This window comes from Carcharhinus amblyrhynchos, chromosome 1 (genome assembly GCF_965287045.1).
Source record: "Carcharhinus amblyrhynchos chromosome 1, sCarAmb.v2.hapA, whole genome shotgun sequence".
Taxonomy (NCBI): Eukaryota; Metazoa; Chordata; class Chondrichthyes; order Carcharhiniformes; family Carcharhinidae; genus Carcharhinus; species Carcharhinus amblyrhynchos.
The window spans coordinates 137167759-137185853 of NC_137324.1; the positions used below are offsets into that span (position 1 = coordinate 137167759).

General features: G+C 41.7%; 2 protein-coding genes and 1 long non-coding RNA gene across 8 annotated transcripts in view; 2 read left to right on the forward strand and 1 right to left on the reverse strand.

Annotated features, from left to right (window-relative positions):
• The window catches only part of smad1 (SMAD family member 1), a 145941-nt gene extending 141555 nt beyond the window's left edge, over positions 1 to 4386 (forward strand). For all 5 annotated transcript variants that reach the window (XM_080193244.1, XM_080193264.1, XM_080193271.1 and 2 more), the window contains one exon: positions 1966 to 4386. In XM_080193244.1, the coding sequence (XP_080049370.1) occupies positions 1966 to 2109 (144 nt within the window). In that variant the 3' untranslated portion in view covers positions 2110 to 4386. The remainder of the gene's footprint in view (positions 1 to 1965) is intronic.
• LOC145345477 (uncharacterized) lies at positions 3974 to 13081 on the reverse strand. Its single transcript, XR_013887071.1, has 2 exons — positions 12999 to 13081; positions 3974 to 4233 (listed from the first exon to the last, which is right to left on the reverse strand). It is a non-coding gene; the product is annotated as an uncharacterized LOC145345477 (long non-coding RNA).
• A 32-nt stretch (positions 13082 to 13113) lies between these two features.
• Positions 13114 to 18095, forward strand: part of mmaa (metabolism of cobalamin associated A) — a 53516-nt gene continuing 48534 nt past the window's right edge. The window contains exon 1 of one of the 2 annotated variants that reach the window (XM_080193290.1): positions 13114 to 13763. In XM_080193290.1, coding sequence (XP_080049416.1) covers positions 13334 to 13763 — 430 coding nt within the window. In that variant the 5' untranslated portion in view covers positions 13114 to 13333. The remainder of the gene's footprint in view (positions 13764 to 18095) is intronic. The other variant, XM_080193282.1, reaches the window with a different exon arrangement.

The window sequence follows — 18095 nt, forward strand, 5'->3', positions numbered from 1 at the left end:
CTTCCCATTCGTCACTGTTCGCTCGCTCTGGTATGCTCTAAGGATCTATCCTTGGATTCTTTTCCTCAATTGTGTTCTGCCGCTTGGTAGCATCATCCATAAACATAGTGTTTAGATTTCACATGTCTACTGAAACACTTAGCTCTATCTCGCCTACCTCTTGTGACTCCGCTACTTGCTGAATTTTCAGAATTTTTACTGACATGCAGTACTGAGTGAGCAGAAATTTCTTCCAATTGAATTGGAAAAACTAAAGCTATTCATCTAAAACTAAACTTTGTTTCCTGGCGCAAACTCCATTCTGCAATTATCAAGTCCATCCCCCTCCCTGATAACTCTCAGGCTGAATCTGGCTATAGCTGATCCCAAGATGACCTTGGACCACATGTCTATACCACCACCAGGAATGCCTATTTCTATCTACATAACATTATTGCCTGATTCCTCCCCACCTCAAGACTATCTGCTGACAAAACCCTGTAGGCTGGAATATTCTAATGTGCTCCAGCCAGCCAGCCAGCTAGCCAGCCTCTTACCTTCTGCAAACTTGAGGTAATGCAAAACTCTACTCCGTGTGTCTGTCCTTTAGTTTTTAAGGCAGAGGTAGATAGATTCATCAGGGGTAGGCAGAAACATGAAATTGAGATTAAAATCAATTTAGAAGTTTTGTAAACTTTGAAGAGGTCAGCATAGAACTTCAAAAGGGCAGAAACAACTGGGCAGATGTGTGGCACATGAAGTTTATGCAGAAAAATGAGAAGTGATGTATTTTGCTAGGAAGAACATGAAAGACAATATAAAATAAGGGATAAAACTCTTGAGCAAAGGGAGCATGTGTTTGTATGCATAGATCAATGAAGGTGGAAAGGTAGGTGGATAGAGCAATTATAGTGTATCATTATGGGCTTTAATAATAGGAGCAAAGAGTACAACAACAAGGAGATTATGATAAATTTATACTTGACACTAGTTAGACCTTAGCAGGACTGTTGTGTACAGTTTTGGGCAGTGCACTATAGAAAGGATGTGAACACATAGAGAGTACAGAGAGGTTTACAAGAATGAGAAACTTGTAGTATGATGATAGATTGGAGATGTTGGGAATATTCTCTTTGCGGAGAAGAAACCCAAGAGATTTTATAGAGATATTCAAAATCATGGGAGGGCTGCACAGGGCAGATGGGGAGAAACTGTTCCTGCTGGGAAAAGGATCAAGAATGAGAGGGCACAAGTTTAAAGCGATTTGCAAAAGAAAATATAATGTCCAGCATTAGTTGTGATTCTGCAATTGGACAACATTTCTTAAATAATCCACTGTGCTAAAAATTACACTGACGATCAATTTAAGATTATCAGTTGGGATCACAGTATAATGCATTTAACATGTACTAACAGTTACATCTATTAATACACAGAGCCCTGGTCTTTGCAAACAGAATATGAACATACATTGCGCCTGTTTCAGTTAAACAAAATAAGTGACAGCCATTCGCTGAATGATTCCTCAGGACAAAGTCTTGACAAATCAGTTCAAATTTCAAACAATGCTTGACAGTTAACTGTCAGTCACCTGGTGCATTCTCCATGTCGACATATCTACCAATTAAAGTTTATTTACCAACTGGTAAGCACTTTCTTCTCATGCATTATAAATTGTTGTTTCCCCTTTATATAGGTATTCTTGCAAAGTGTCTTGATGAGTGCAAGACGAAAAGTTTCATGTCTTTTTTCAGCAATACTGAAATTCTTATTACCAAGTGGCTATTTCTTAGAACTGACCATAAAGGTGACTGAGGCAGGATGTATAACATTGTGGCACTGCGAGATAATGAAGTTGGAGCAAGTTATTTTAAGTGCATTTTATGCATAAAACCTAATTAACTTGTTGCCATCTTCCAGAAAGTGTATTTTCCATGTGCTTATTTTTTTTCTTTTTAATTCCTGTGCTTTTTTTTGCATTTTTAGGGTTGGGGAGCTGAATATCATCGACAGGATGTAACAAGTACCCCTTGTTGGATAGAAATACATCTACATGGTCCCTTGCAATGGCTGGATAAAGTTCTAACCCAGATGGGTTCCCCACATAATCCCATCTCCTCTGTGTCATAACAGTGCTTTAATGCTGCTTCATAGTGCTCATAAATCCTTAAGTGTTGAATTTCTGAAGTTTGTAACACTTGAAGGACAAACAAAATGGATACATTCTGGACTGTCATGGATGGAGAATTGGAAGATACTTGACATTTTGTGACCAATTGTTGGAGAAAGATGATCAGTCTTTTTAGTATACTGCTGTCCTTGTGAAAGTGTTCAGTTTACACTGTAGTATTCAATTTCTACCTAACCTGAAGAACTTGTATACATCATGATTTAGCATATGGAGGTAAAAGGTGACCAAGCATAGATAATTCTTTGAATGTTACTGATAATGTGTGTTTTAAGTACTAGTTTGTGGTCAAAATATAGATATAAAGTCATTTTTCCAAGATAGCACAATTGCTGCAACAGTTGGTATACTGAAGTTAAAGGTATATTGCACAAATGATGACTTACAAACCCTCTACACATTAGGTCACTTATCAGAAGTACAAATGTGGACGTGGACAAAATGAGCTCTGTGTGCAGCTCTGTCTTAACTTGAGTCCTGATATTTTTTGTAGTCAAACCCAAACAGTGTCAAGTTACAGCTCCATTCTCATTGGATTTTTAAGGTGTGTATAGTTTTACGTGTATGTTGAGGTTTAATATAGTTATCTTTGTCCTCATTTTCAATTGGGAAGGGACTTTCAATCTGACATTAGAAGAAAGTAGGTAAGGGGGCAATATGTCCTCTGCTGTACATTTGGTGAATTCCATATTTTTAACTATTGCATTTAATGTATACTTTGTTCAGTCTATGAAGCTATTGTCCTCTCTCTTGTAGCCAAGTATTAGTTCTGAAATACTTTTTGGCAAGCAAAATTTGCAACAAGCATATGTTGCTTCAGCGGTTCAGGCTCTTTCCTACCTTTGCTATGTGCTAGTTTGTCTCTCTAAAGAGTGGTTTTGAAATAATTTCTATAAATCCTCTGAGTAACTGATTAGTGGCTACCAACAGGTTGGACATTTGTAGAATGATAGAACTAGATTCTTGTGCATTTACTTACAGCTTGATTGGTTCAAGTTGGCTAAATGTTTGCAAATTTTAGCTTCCTGAGTGGTTAAATCAGCTTATTTTATATTTTTATTTGTTTCTAATAGTGCTCATTTCTTTTCTGCTGTTTTTGTATATGCACTTTTACACAAGACTTTGCTGTTGTGTTGTGGAATTTGGAGTAACAATTATTCAGACGATAGAAAGTCTTCACTCTAAATCTGTTTTGGCATGGTTTTTAAAATACCTGTTGAGAATTGCACCACAGCAAAGTCTGTATAGTACAATATCCCAAAAATTCTATTTTTGGAGACTTTAAAGACACATTTCTGCAACTAATCCTGATTTATACTTCATTTGGTCTATTTAAATATTTTATCCATTTGAATCTTGTGTTTTCTATTTACTTTTGGCATGGAGATTAAAAACCCTCAGGTTTTCCTAAACAAAATTATAAATCACCACCTTGTTCCCCAGCCTGTTCAGAATACTCTTAACCAGACATAGGAGAAATGAGAGGCCAGAGGGGGGGGGGGAGCCAAAAAAAAATCAGAGGATGGATTTATATAGAATTTTCACTGGTGCGTGCAAATTTGGTTCATTATAGGAACATTTTAACATGTTGGTGAAATTTCATCATGATGATGTACACAAAACACAAATTTGCATAAATTGTACCAGTTAAAATTGTACCATAATATTGAGTGACTTAGTTCTGATTAAATATAAACATGCTGCAAATGAAAATTTTTTTGAAAATTTTTTTTAAAATTATGAAAGCAACTGGAGGATGGAAAAGAGATGATTAAAAGCAAGTCCACAGAACTCGCGTGTTTTAAGTTTTTGCATTTTTCTTCAATTTTCATATGGATAGGAGGCAGTCACTTCAGATGAGACAGCTTGCAAAAAAATTCCATAAATATCAGTGAGAAGATGCCAACCTTAGCACTATTGTAGTGTAGTGCAGGACAACTTGAATTGGGTATCTTTCAGCATTCTTGTAGGCATGATATATGCTGACCGTTTCACTTATGGTGTTCCTCTTCCTCAGTCCCATAATGGACCAGTCTGTAATTTAACATAGCTAGTAATCTATAGACCTGTGAGGAAGAAAACAAAACCAATGTTTTACAGAACTGATGTGTACAAAATAAACCTACTTTTTATTCAACAGAAAAATTGGGATATTCTTGAGTATTGTGTAGTGCTGTGATCAAATTGCATGAAATGTTTCAATAAAAAAATATCAATTATCCAAGGCCATTTCTTCATGCAACATTTTGGTTCAAGAGGTAACAATATTACAATGGCAATAATTGTTCTCCCATGCTGTTTGTTGGTGGGCAGAAACAAAAATTAGAAATTTTTGTCTGGTTTTCTTTTGCCTTCTATACCCTTTGTTCCTCTGTATGATTCTCAAGTCACCAAATATATGCAATCCTCAAATTTTCCACATCCACACTGGCACAGCTCGCTGAGATCGAAATTGAATGTAATATGACTGCAGCTTTCCAACTTGTACTAGCAGTAGGCAATTCAGCGTCAGATATTCTGGGAAGTTCACGCTGGCAATATGTTAAATCTTGTCTATGAATCTCTGCTTCCTGTATCACACTGAGTCATGCTTTTCATGTCAAAGTTGCATGGAAACTAAAACGTTGATTGTATGTCAGCATTTATAATGACGTGGAGATGCTGACATTGGACTAGGGTAAACACAGTAAGAAGTCTCACAAGACCAGGTTAAAGTCCAAAGTTTATTTGGTAGCAAAAGTCACTAGCTTTCAGAGCACTTGCCACTCCAGCCAGGACAGTTAGATTTTGTAAGCCCAGATAAGACGTGGGGATTACAGATAGTGTGACATGAACCCAAGATCCTGGTAGAGGCCGTTCTCGTGTGTGGAACTTGGCTATCAGTCTCTTCTCAGTGACTGTGCTATCCTGGCTGGAGACAGTACACATCTCTTTAACCTGTGCTTAACCCTCTCTTCACTCACATTGTCTGTACCTTTAAGACTTGATTACCTGTAAAGACTTGCATTCCAACCATTATTTTGTAAATTGAGTTTGTGTCTTTGTATGCCCTGTTTGTGAACTGAAATCCCACTCACCTGACAAAGGAGCAGCGAGTGCTCTGAAAGCTAGTGGCTTTTGCTACCAAATAAACCTGTTGGACTTTAACCTGATGTTGTGAGACTTCTTACAGCATTTATAATGGCAGAATCTTTACCTAGTCAATACTGAAGGGGTACTAATCTGCCAGATACTGCTTGCTCCAGGAAAGGTGGTGGGGCAAGTGAAGGAATTAACTTTGAACGGACAATTGGTTCAATTTCATAATATACATTTCCTGAGGTTTATTGAAGATATATTTGAACTTGTGTTAACCTTTTAACATAAATTTCACTAAAATTTTAGGGAAAATGTTAATCAGACTTCTCACTTATTCCCCTACCTTCTAACTCCTGTCTGCTTACTCACTCCTGCCGAGCCTCATGTCACATTTTCACTTCTTCTGGAGGCGTAACATCAAGCTGATAGATTTTGGTCACCTGTTCAGAAAAACTAAATTGTTGCAGATGCATAAAGGTACGTGCAGATGACACCGTAATGTGCAATTAACTGATCACAATAGGATAGTAATGGTATGACACCCTGGTCTCTAGCATAAATAATTCACAATCTTTCAAAAGAATTGTAAAAGTGACTTCGAAATATTGAGATAGCATCTAGCAAATGGTGCAAAACTTGTAAAATCTGCATGCAATAGCTCACACTGCATGGTTTACATTTTGGGGCATGGATTCTGGGCTAAGAATCCAATGCTGACTAGACTGAAGCTGCCTCAACTCAGTGTGGGGCTCAATTAATTGGGCACATAAGTTGAATTGCTGCCTTTTTTTTTTCGAAAGTAACACATACCAATGCAAGTAAGGAAACTGAAAAGTGACCTTTCAAAATTCCCTCATCCACAAAGCAGAACATGGGACATACCCAACACAAGAAATCCTGATTCCCCCATCCACTTGGATTCAATAAGAACCTTTGGGGTGGGAACAATGGGCAGGATACTCTGTGCTAGTTATGAGCTTGAATTATGACCATTTCCAGGTCCAGACTGTGCTCTGATGGTCTCCAGCTGCACCCCATCAAACTTTGGAAGGATGGCTCCTACCACCAGAGGTTGAACAGCAAAGTGCAAGTGCCTCCACCTTGAGCGTTTTTCTGAAGATGTTAAAATTCAATTAAATAAATAATATTGCAGGTGCGAAGCCAACCCTGTAGAGCAGCAGCAGTTGTGGCCCAGTGATAGCCATGGACAGCTTCAGTGGGAGTTAAAACAGGAGGCCTGGCAGGCAGGGCTCAGCACCAGCCACCTCTATTTATCAGTTGAGGGGCCCATCCACAGCAGGAAGATACCAGATGGTGTAACCATCCCACAAATTGGCATTTAATTATGCAACAAAAACAAAGTGCTGAAAAAGCTCGGCAGATCTGGCAGCATGCGTAGAAAGAGAAACAGAATTAATATTCTGAGCTTGATCTGATTTCTTAAACTGTTAGAACTGAGTTTTTCTCTCCACACAGTTGCTGCCAGATCTGTTGATGTTTTCCTAGCACTTTATTCCAGATCTTGAGCATTTACAGTATTTTGATTTTATTTCATGATTGGCTACCTACTACTTCCATGCACGCAAGTAGCCTTTGTGGTTCAGAGGTAGGAATGCCAGGCTTTTTTCAAATTTCTGCTGGCCCTGCCTTGAAGCCTGCCCCATGGGACTGGGAAAATTCAGTTCAGTGTGCGTACCAAGAACTGGAGGTTTGGTTTCAGACCCCTCCCCCACAGTGATAAGAAGTTGTCAATCCCTTTCCACCAGCATTCTCAAAATGGATCACAACAATTTATTTCTCATTGTTAAATCTATTAAAGATAGAGAATAAAATGAAAAAGTGTGGGTTTGATGGATGTCAGGCAATGGAGAACCAAACTTGAATATTGGAAGTCCAGAGGGGAAGTGAAAAAGCAAAGAAAATATGAGAAGAGACAAAGCTAACATAAAAAGGAATAGTCAATACGGTGGTTAAAATATAACAAATAATAGTGAATAGGATGGTAAAAGAAGGCCTAATTAAGCACCAAAAAGGGATTTACGCAGGGAGGCGGGGTGGGGGGTGGTGGGGGATTTGAGACACTAAGTTAATACTTTGTATCTGTCTTTACTAAGGCAGAAATGCAACCCAAGCTACAATGAAAGTAGTAATTAATGCACTAGAAGGATCTGATGAGATATTAAATAGGTCGATGATATTTAAAATTTGATAAAGTACCAAGACCAGAAGAGGTCAAGGTTACTGAGAAGCGAGTGGTAATTGCAGAAGCATTGACTATAATTCTCCAGTCTCCCTTAGACTGAAGGGTGGTACTAGAGGATTTAAATCGCAAATGTCACAGTTTTATTCAGATAAGGGTGTAAAGAAAAGCCCAGCAACTACAGGTCAGTCAGTTTAACTTACATGGTGGGGAAACTTAGAAGCAATCTGGGACAAAATTACTATTCACATGAACAAATGCATGTTATCTAAGAAAAGCCAATGTGGATTTCTTAAAGGAAAACAACGTTTAGCTAACTTGGAGTTTTTTGAAGAGTAACAGGGAAGATGAGGGCTATGCTGTAGATGTGGTGTCATGGACTTCCAAAAAACATTTGATGCCGCTCATGCCGACGGGATGTTCTGGTTCCATAGAACCCCTCTGGTGATAGGAACCATCCTTCCAAAGCTTGATGGGGTGCATCTGGAAACCATCAGAGCACAGTCTGGACCTGGAATTGGTCACAATTCAAGCTCATAACTAGCACAATATTTTGTCCATTGTTCCCACCCCAAAGGTTCTTATTTTGTTGGATCCAAGTAGGTGGGGGAATCAGGATTTCTTCTGTGTTGAGTATGTCCCATGTTCTGCTTTGTGGATAAGGGAATTTGAGGGAATTTTCAAGGGAATCCTATAGAACAAAGAGGCCATTAGACCCATTGAGTGCACTGACTCTCCAGAAGAGTATCCAACCCAAGACCTCCCTCCCAGCCTATCCCCATGACCCTGCCATTTACAATGGTCAATCCCCATATGGGTGGCATGGTGGCAGAGTGGTTAGTTCTGCTGCCTCATAGCACTAGGGAACCTAGGTTTGATTCCCAGCTTGGGTCACTGTGTGGAGTCTGTATGTTCACCCCTTGCCTACATGGGTTTCCTCCCACAGTCCAAAAGACATGCTGATTAGATGCACTGACTATGCTAAATTCTCCCTCAGTGTACCTGAACAGGTGCTGGAGTGTGGTGACTAGAGGATTTTCACAATAACTTTATTGCAGTAAGCCTACTAGTGACACTAATAAACAGACTTTAACTTAACCTGCACATCTTTGGACACAGGCAATTCAGCATAGTCAATCTATCTAACCTGCACATCTTTGAATTGTGGGATGAAACTGGAGCACCCACAGAAAACCCATGCAGATACGGGAGAATGTGTGGAGTTTGCACAATCATCAAAATTCCCAGAAATGAGGGGTGCATTCAACAGAAAAACCCCATTTACAGCGGTGGGACCAAATGATACTGCTGCCAGCCAATGATGAGCCACCTTCTCTGCCCAGTGCCAAAATGCTTAATCATTTATATATTAATAGAACTAGCAATTTCAAATGGTAAAACAAAAATATATACACTTCAGACACAGAGCACGGCTGTCTCAGTCAATGTTGCGTGCAATTAGCATGCATCTCACTTTCCATGCCCTTTTTTCTGTAGATATCCCCTCAGTCATACTAGTAGGAAAAAAACTACACAGACAAAAATCAACAGAACGTGGCAATCTGCATAGACAATGATCAAATAACATCTGTGGGCTGCACTCAGAACTCAGACGGGCCAGATTGTCCACCACTGACCTAGACTTTGGTGTAAAGGGCACAATTTTAAAGTTAACTGATGATATAAAACTTGGAAGTGTTGTGAACTATGAGGAACTTCAAAAGGATAAAAACAGGTAGGTGGAATAGGCAGACAAGTGGCAGATAAAGTTGAATGTGAAGTAATTCACTTGGTAGGAAGAACGTGGACTGACAAAAAACAAAAGGGGTGTAGCAACAGAGGGACCTGGATGTATACATGCAGAAGTATTGAAGGTAGCAGAACAGGTTGAAAGAGCAGTTAATAACATACAGTATCATTACTAATAGAAGTATAGAGTACAAATACTAGGAGGTCATGTTAAACTTGTAAAAGTTGTGAGTTTAGCCTTAGCTGGAGTGTTAACATCCAGTTCTGGGCATTGCACTGTGAAGGCAGTGGAGACAGTGCAAAAGAGATTCACAACAATGTTTCCAGGGATGAGTAATTTAAGTTATGAAGGTAGACGGGAGAAGAGAAGGCAGGCAGAGAGGAGGTTGTTATAGAGGCGTGCAAAATCATGAGTGTTCTGGACAAATAAGGAGAAACTGCTCTCATTCAAACAGATCGAGAATGTGAGGGCATGGATTTAAACTAATTGGCAAAAGAAGTAAAAGCAATATGCAGAAGGAGGCCATTGGGTCCATTGAGTCTACACCGACCACAATCCCACCCAGACCCCTTTCCGTAACCCCACATATTTACTCTTAAAAATTAGCATAGCCAATCAACAACCCACAAATCTTTGGACTGTGGAAAGAAACTGTAGCACCTGGAGGAAACCCACGCAGACACAACCAGGATGTGCAGACTCCACACAGACATGACCCGAAGCCGGAATTGAACCCGGGACCCTGGTGCTGTGAGGCAGCAGCGCTAACCACTGTGCCACCCTAATTGGAGCAATTGGAGAGCTGGTGCAGACACAATGGACAGATTTGCCTCCTGTACTGTAACAATTATGTGATTCTTTATATAGCATCTCCTCACCCAACAACCAAGCAGAGTTGGCTACAAACAGCAATATTTCACAAGTATCCTATTTAACCTAAGCAAAAATCAGTGCAAATTTCACCCCTAACCCAAACATGCATCAATGTCACCTCCTCACCTCAAAGTGGGGGAGGTAACATTCCATCTCAGGTTGTCAATTTTGGTCGCATACAAGCCATTTCCTTGATTGGGGGGAAATCCACAGTGAAGGAGCATAGTCCTAAAATTTGAGTTCAGTCATTTGTAATTGAAATCACTGAATGGTTACTGCACAGGAGGCTATTTGACCTGTACGCTTGTGCTAAGTCTCTGCAAGAGCAACTTAGCTAATGCAACTCCCCTTTCCCTATGGTCCTGCAACTTCCTTCTTTGAGTGCTTATCCAATTCCCTGTTGAAAGCCATAATTGAATCTTCCTCCAACACATTCTCAGGCAGAACACTCTTTTCCCTACTGTCATCTTTAATTCTTTTGTTAATCACTTTAAATCAATGTCCTCTGACTCGCAACACTTCCGTCAGTGGAAACTTATTCTGTATCTATTCTGCCAGATCCCCTTGTGATTTTGAACACTTCTATCAAATCTTCTCTCATTCTCTCTTCATTAAGGAAAACCCCAGCTTTCTTGTAAATCTTTAATGCCCCTCTTTGAGGCAATGGTGGCGTAGTCATAATGTCATTGGACTCAAAGCCCAAGCTAATGATGTGGGACATGGGCTTAAATCCCATTCTAATAAATCTGAAGTTCAAAGTAATGGTGACCACAAAACTATCAATTGTTGTAAATACCACCTTGAAAAGAAAATGTATTTTTGGGAAGGAAATCTGCTGTCTTTACCTGGTCAGGTCTATATGTGACACCAGATCCACCATATATGGTTGACTCGTAACTACCCACTGAAACAAACTGGTAAGCCAATCTTCAAGGGCATTAGGGATGAGCTTCTTTCCCTCAAATTTCTACGGAGCTTCATTGCAACAGCTTAAGAAGCCAAAGATAGAAGTTCCCAGAGGCGAGCAGAAGTTGGCTCCTTTAAGTTACCACATGTACCTCTGCACAAAATAATTTAATAGGTCCATGTATTCAAATGAATAGACCGTGCAGAACACAAAAAAGGATGTACAGTGATGGCATGTAGGTGTGAATTGTAAATTAAAAGTATCTATCTCCCAGGTTGTTAGCATTTGCACCTGTCAAAATATTAATTCCTGAAAAATCCTGGACAATACAGGGTTAACACACTTAATCCCCACCTCACACTGAGCACAAAATAAAGCAACCTTCCCTCTGCCATACTGAGCAAGATTAAGGCAACAACCACACAATGTGCAGAGAGGTGTTACCAATAACAAGCAAAAATCAAGATGATACCTTTCCCACCTCACATTGTGAACATCGTCATAAACCATGCAGGGGTTTCTTGGTAGATCCAGCTATCTTAAATTTGAAAAAAAAACTTTCCAGCTTGGCACATCCAGAAGTCCCACAACACTGGGTTAAAGTCCATCAGGTTTATTTGGTAGCACAAGCTTTTGGAGCGCTGCCCCTTTATCAGGTGAGTGATGCCCCTCACCTGATGAAAGGGCAGTGCTCCAAAAGCTCGAGCTCCCAAATAAACTTGTTGGACTTTAACTTGGTGTTGTGAGACTTTTTACTGTGCCTACTCAGTCCAACACCAGCATCGCTGGTACTCGTAGGCTTGTACTCGTTAGAGTTTAGAAGAATGAGGGGAGATCTCATTGAGACGTATAAGATGATGAATGGGATGGATAGGATAGAGGTGGAGAGACTCTTCCCGCTCAAAAAAGACAGTAGGACTAGGGGGCACAGCCTCAAGATAAAGGGGGGGTGGTTTAGAACGGAGTTGAGGAACTTCTTCACTCAAAGGGTGGTGAATCTCTGGAATTCTCTGCCCGTTGAAGTGGTGGAGGCTGTCTCGCTAAATATTTTTAAGACGCGGGTTGATGGGTTTTTGATAAGAGAGGGGATTAAGGGTTATGGGGAGAGGGCGGGAAGGTGGAATTGAGCCACTTCAGATCAGCCATGATCTTATTGAATGGCGGGGCAGGCTCGAAGGGCTGGATGGCCTACTCCTGCTCCTATTTCTTATGTTCTTATGTCGCCACATCATAGTTTCCACCTTGTCGGTTCGAAGGTAGTTTTTTTTCACTTTGTTGACTGATAGACTGACGAATACACCTTTCAGCAACCAATGCACTGAGAAGCTGATCTCTGAATGGACGAGCTAGAATAGAGGCAAATTCAGGCAACAGCAGAGTCAGACTAAGAGCAAAGGCGGAGTGAGGTGATCTAAGTATAGGGGTGGCAGAACAGTGGCTGACTCTAGGGCCTGGCCAAGAGCAGAGTCTGGGGAGGGATGAGGATATGAGGGGGTGGAGGGGATCTTGCAGCCAGGGGCCATGGCGCAGGAGGTGTCAGTGAAAGATAAGTGAGAGTGTGCGTGTGTTTGTAGGAGAGGGGAACGTGCATCACACGCACTTCTTTTGGGTGTGACTTTGTGTGTTCGTGCGTGTCTCGTGCTGCTTAGGTGCATTGGATATGCTAAATTTTCCCTCCGTGTATCCACAGATATGCTGCAGTGTGGCAACTAGGGCATTTTCACAGTAACTTCATTGCAGTGTTAATATAAGCTTATTTGTGACACTAATAAATATGCTTTAAACCCATTCCCACCCCATCCACCGTTCCCCTCCTTTTCCTAATATCATCCATTGCTCTGTGTTTAATTAACTACCTTTTGAGCACTTGAGTGACGAACTAAACTGTTTTTTTCGCAGTTGGCATATCGATCAAGAGAACTAGCGAACTCCTTGCTTTTGAATAATGACAAGGATTATTTCACACCCGTTGAAAAATGTTTCAGCAATGACAAAAAGTTTCTGCCCACACTGTAGTGTTGACCTCTTGAAAACTTTGATCCACAACGTCCTCCTGAACTAACACTACACCATTCCTCTGAACAATTGGCCTCTCCGCATGCGCAGAGAGAAGGGTCACGTGTGCCGGTAACGGTGCATGCTGGGTAACGCTCGGCCGGTGGTGGTGGTTTGTGTCTCCGCTTATGTAACACGGCCGTGACCGAATAAGGGTTGAAAAATCAGATAACTTGAGTTAACAGCTCACGTTGTTTTCCCACATCCAAGTGCACTTTTCAAATTAAAAATGAAAACTATAGTGACTCAAAGCATGTTGGCGGAGAGTTAAGCTCGTCTCTATCTTCCTCTTGAAGGATATTGATGGCGGCGCGGCTGTGTCGCTGGAGCCGTTGGCGCCTCGCGCAGCCACCCGGTTTGAGCTGGGCGCGTTGCGGAGCCTCGCGCCTGAACGCCGCCGCGTCCCGGATGGTCGCCGCCGGGGGACTCCTGGAGGCCGCGCGTTGCCAGGCCGCTCGAGCGCAGCCCAGAAAGCTGAACAGCGGCTCGGCGGCGGCACGAGAGCAGCAGCTACTAACTGAAACATTGTCCGAATGGGAGAGGCGGCTACTTGACCGGCTGGTCGGCGGACTGCTGGGCGGAGAGAGGGCCTGCCTAGCGGAGGCCATCACCCTGGTGGAGTCGTCTCACAAACAGAAGAAGTGCCTGGCTCAGTTGCTGCTGCAGAGAGTACTGACCCGCCAGAGGGAAGAAGAGAGTCTGAACGGAGGGAAGTTGCTGTCCTTCAGAGTGGGTCAGTACCACTCTCTCACTTAAAAACCCGCAACTCGTGCCTGGTCGTACTTATAGATTCGCGGCACAAAATAAATGCAATTGACTCATTGGTGCACAAGGTGAAAGGTACTAAGGCTAATCTCATTTCCCACCTCTTGTCCCGAATTTTGTAGGCACTTTAAATGCAACGAGGATTTCTGCCTCTACCATCCTTTTTGGTAGCGAGTTCCCATCTTCTACCTTGACGTGAAAAAGACTTTTCCCAATTCCTCCAACCAATTACTTTAAATCTAAGACCTTTAGTTATTGATTGCTAAACGAAATGGGTTTTTCTATGCATGATGTGGAGATGCCAGCGTTGGACTGGGGTGAACATAAGAAATAGGAGCAGGAGTAGGCCATCTAGCCCTTCGAGCCTGCCCCACCATTCAATAAGATCATGGCTGATCTGTCGTGGCTCAGTTCCACATTCCCGCCCTCTCCCCATAACCCTTAATCCCCTCGCTTATCAAAAACCCATCAACCCGCATCTTAAAAATATTTAACGAGGCAGCCTCCACCACCTCAACGGGCAGAGAATTCCAGAGATTCACCACCCTTTGAGTGAAGAAGCTCCTCCTCAACTCCGTTCTAAACCGCCCCCCCCCCCCTTTATCTTGAGGCTGTGCCCCCTAGTCCTACTGTCCTTTCTGAGCGGGAAGAGCCTCTCCACCTCTATCCTATCCATCCCATTCATCATCTTATACGTCTCAATGAGATCTCCCCTCATTCTTCTAAACTCTAACAAGTACAAGCCTAGTTTATTCAGCCTCTCCTCATAGATCAACCCCCTCAACTCCGGTATCAGCCTAGTAAACCTCCTCTGCACTCCCTCCAAGGCCAAAATATCCTTGCGTAAGTACAGCGACCAAAACTGCACACAGTACTCCAGCTGCGGCCTCACCAATGCCCTATACAGCTGCAGCAAGACCTCCCTACTTTTATAGTCAATCCCCCTCGCTATGAAGGCCAGCATCCCATTAGCCTTCCTGACCACCTGCTGCACCTGCAGGCTGGGTTTTTGCGACTCATGCACAAGGACCCCGAGGTCCCTCTGCACTGTCGCCTGCTGCAGTTTTTCGCCCCGTAAGTAATAGTCCTTCCTACCATTATTCCTACCAAAGTGGACCACCTCGCACTTGCCAACATTAAATTCCATTTGCCATTTCCTGGCTCATTCGCCCAGCCTATCTAGATCCTTCTGAAGACTCTCCACACTCTCCACGCAATTTGCCGTTCCACCAATCTTGGTGTCATCAGCAAACTTCGACACCATACATTTGGTTCCCTCGTCCAGATCACGGTAAGAAGTCTGACAACACCAGGTTTAAGTCCAACCGATTTATTTGATAGTAAGTTTGATAGTGAGTTTACTATCAAATAAATCGGTTGGACTTAAACCTGGTGTTGTCAGACTTCTTACTTTCTCTATGTACCCTGTCTAGGTTGCCATGACTTTTGTACACCTCAGTTAAATTTCCCTTTAGCCATTTATGTTGCACACAGAAGGGAACTCCAGCTTATCCAATCTTTTAAATCTCTACTTCAGTGTATTTGATAAAGTGCTGCAGAACAAACTTGGGTAAAGTTATAACATAAGGAATAAAAGGTACAGACAGTAGTGACGTGGATACAAAATTTGCTGAGTGGCAGGAATTTTTTTGGACTTGGTTTATAGTGGAGTATTTTGGAAGATTTATAGTGGAGTTTGCCAGGGGTTGGTTTTATTATCCTTACTCTTCCTGTTATATTAATGACCTAAATTTTAGTGTACGTAACACAGTTTCAAACATGGTAGATGAAGTGGGTGACACAGTGGTTAGCACTATTGCCTCTCAGCACTCTCAGTTCCAGACTTGGGGGACCGTCTGCAGAGTTTGCACATTCTCCATGTGTTTCTGGGTGCTCTAGTTTCCTCCCACAGTAAGAAGTCTCACAACACCAGGTTAAAGTCCAACAGGTTTATTTGGTAGCACAAGCCACAAGCTTTCGGAGTGCTGCCCCTTCATCAGATGAGTGGGAGTTCTGTTCACAAACAGGGCACGTAAAGAGACAAACTCAGGTTACAAAATAATGGTTGGAATGCAAGTCTTTACAGGTAATCAAGTCTTAAAGATACAGACAATGTGAGTGGAGAGAGGGCTGAGCACAGGTGAAAGAGATGTGTATTCTCTCCAGCCAGGACAGTCCTGTGTCTCTCTCCACTCTTTCATTCCTGTAAAGACTCGCATTTCCAAACATTATTTTGTAAATTGAGTTTGTCTTTATATGCCCTGTTTGTGAACATAACTCCTACTCGCCTGATGAAGGGACAGTGCTCCAAAAGCTTGTGCTACCAAATAAACCTGTTGGATTTGGTGTTGTGAGACTTCTTACTGTGCTTACCCTGGTCCAACTCCAGCATCTCTACATCATTCCTCCCACAGTCCAAAGATATAAGAACATAACATAAGAACATGAGAAATAGGAGCAGGAGTAGGCAGGTTAGGTGAATTGATCATGCTAAATTGCCCCTTAGTGTCCCAAGATGTGTAGATTAAGGGGATTGGTGGGGTAAATGTGTATGGTCGGAGTATTGTGTTCAGTTCAGATGTGAAGGCATTAGCGATTGTGAAGAAAAGCTTCATGACAATGATTCCAGGGATGAGGAACTTCAGTTATATAGATTGGAGAGGTTGGAATTTTTTTCCTTTGGAGAAGACAAGACTGAGAGGGATTTTATAAAGATAGACAAAATCATGAAGATCTGTATTGGGTATATGGGGAAAAACTGTTCCCTTTGGTGGAAGGATTGAAATGAGGGCACCAATTTAAAATAATTAGCAAAAGAGGAAATGGAGACATGAGGAAAAATTTGTTCATGCGAGTGGTTAGGATCTGAATATGGTGGGGGTGAGTTCAATGAAGGCATTCAAGAGGAAATTTGATTATCTGAAAAGGAAGAGAAATTGCTCTTTCAGAGAGATATGAGGACTGAATGACCACCTCCTATGCTGTAACCATTCCATGATTCTAATTCTTGACAACATAAATTTCTGTACTCTCTTGTTCAATTGCATCTTTCTTGTCATGTGGTGACTAGAACTGTATACCGTATTCTAACTGCCATCTAATTAGGATTCTCTAAATTGAGAAGTCCCACCCCTTTTATTTGTGGGGACGTATTAGTACTAGACCTTAAGCTCCTCCTTGAATGCCTCTGATACCTCTGATGTTGGTTTACCATCAAATAGCTGTTTACTGTCCACTTTTGTCAAATTGCATCTCAGCTTAATAAAATTGGCCTTTTCCCAATTGAAATCTTTCATTATTGATCTATATTTATTCTTTTTCACAACTATAAATCTACCTGAACTATGGCCACTACTACCAAAATGCTCTTTCATTGAAATCCTTTCCACTTGCCCTGTTGCCTAAAAACAAAGTCCAGAATTGCCCTTTCTCACTTTGTGCTTGCTGTATGCCGACTGAAAATGTTCTTGAATCAGTTTGAGAAGTCTGCACCCTGAATATATCTTTTATGCTGAATTTATCCCAATTCACATTATGGTAGCATGTTACAGATCACTCAGGAAGTCATAGTTGTGACAAAATGCACGTTAACATGTACATTGTATTCTAGAGCTATGGATACTAATGGTAGAGACTCAAACTTTCTTTCCATCACACGGAAACGAAAGATATCTGTTTGGAGGTCTGTACGGTAGTGTGATACCTAGCATTTTGATTGCCCCCTTTTTTCATTTTTTTAATTTAATCCAAATGGCCTCATTTGACACTTCCTCTTGTATACCACCCCATTTTTGGCTTTTATTTCCTGTTTTTTTTTCAACATATTGGTTCGGACCCTTTTGAGGTGCATCCTGTCCAGATTGTCTTCCCAAAAGACTCAAGCCGTCTCTCCTGCATTGACTCTCCAGCCACGCGTTCAGCTGTACCATTGTTCACCCACCCCATTAAAATTCTGCAGCTGTTTGGTGATATCCTGGACCTTGGCACAAGGGAGGCAAACGCCATCCTGGAGTCATATCCTATCCTAGAGAAAAGCCTGTATATTCCCCTAACAATTGAATTTATTGTCAATATTGTGCTGCTTTTTACCCATGCCTTGCACAGCTGAGTGACTTATGATACTGTGAAGTCAGCTTTGGCTGTACTTCCCAGAGGAACCATAATGCTCGCTAGTGTTCAGCAGTTTGGAGAGTGGGATGCGGTTGGATCCCTACATTCCTTGTCAAATCCTGTTTGACTGTCTGGTGGTTCCCATCCACTCTGTCTGCATACTCTTAAGCTACAGTGTACCCACCTGTAG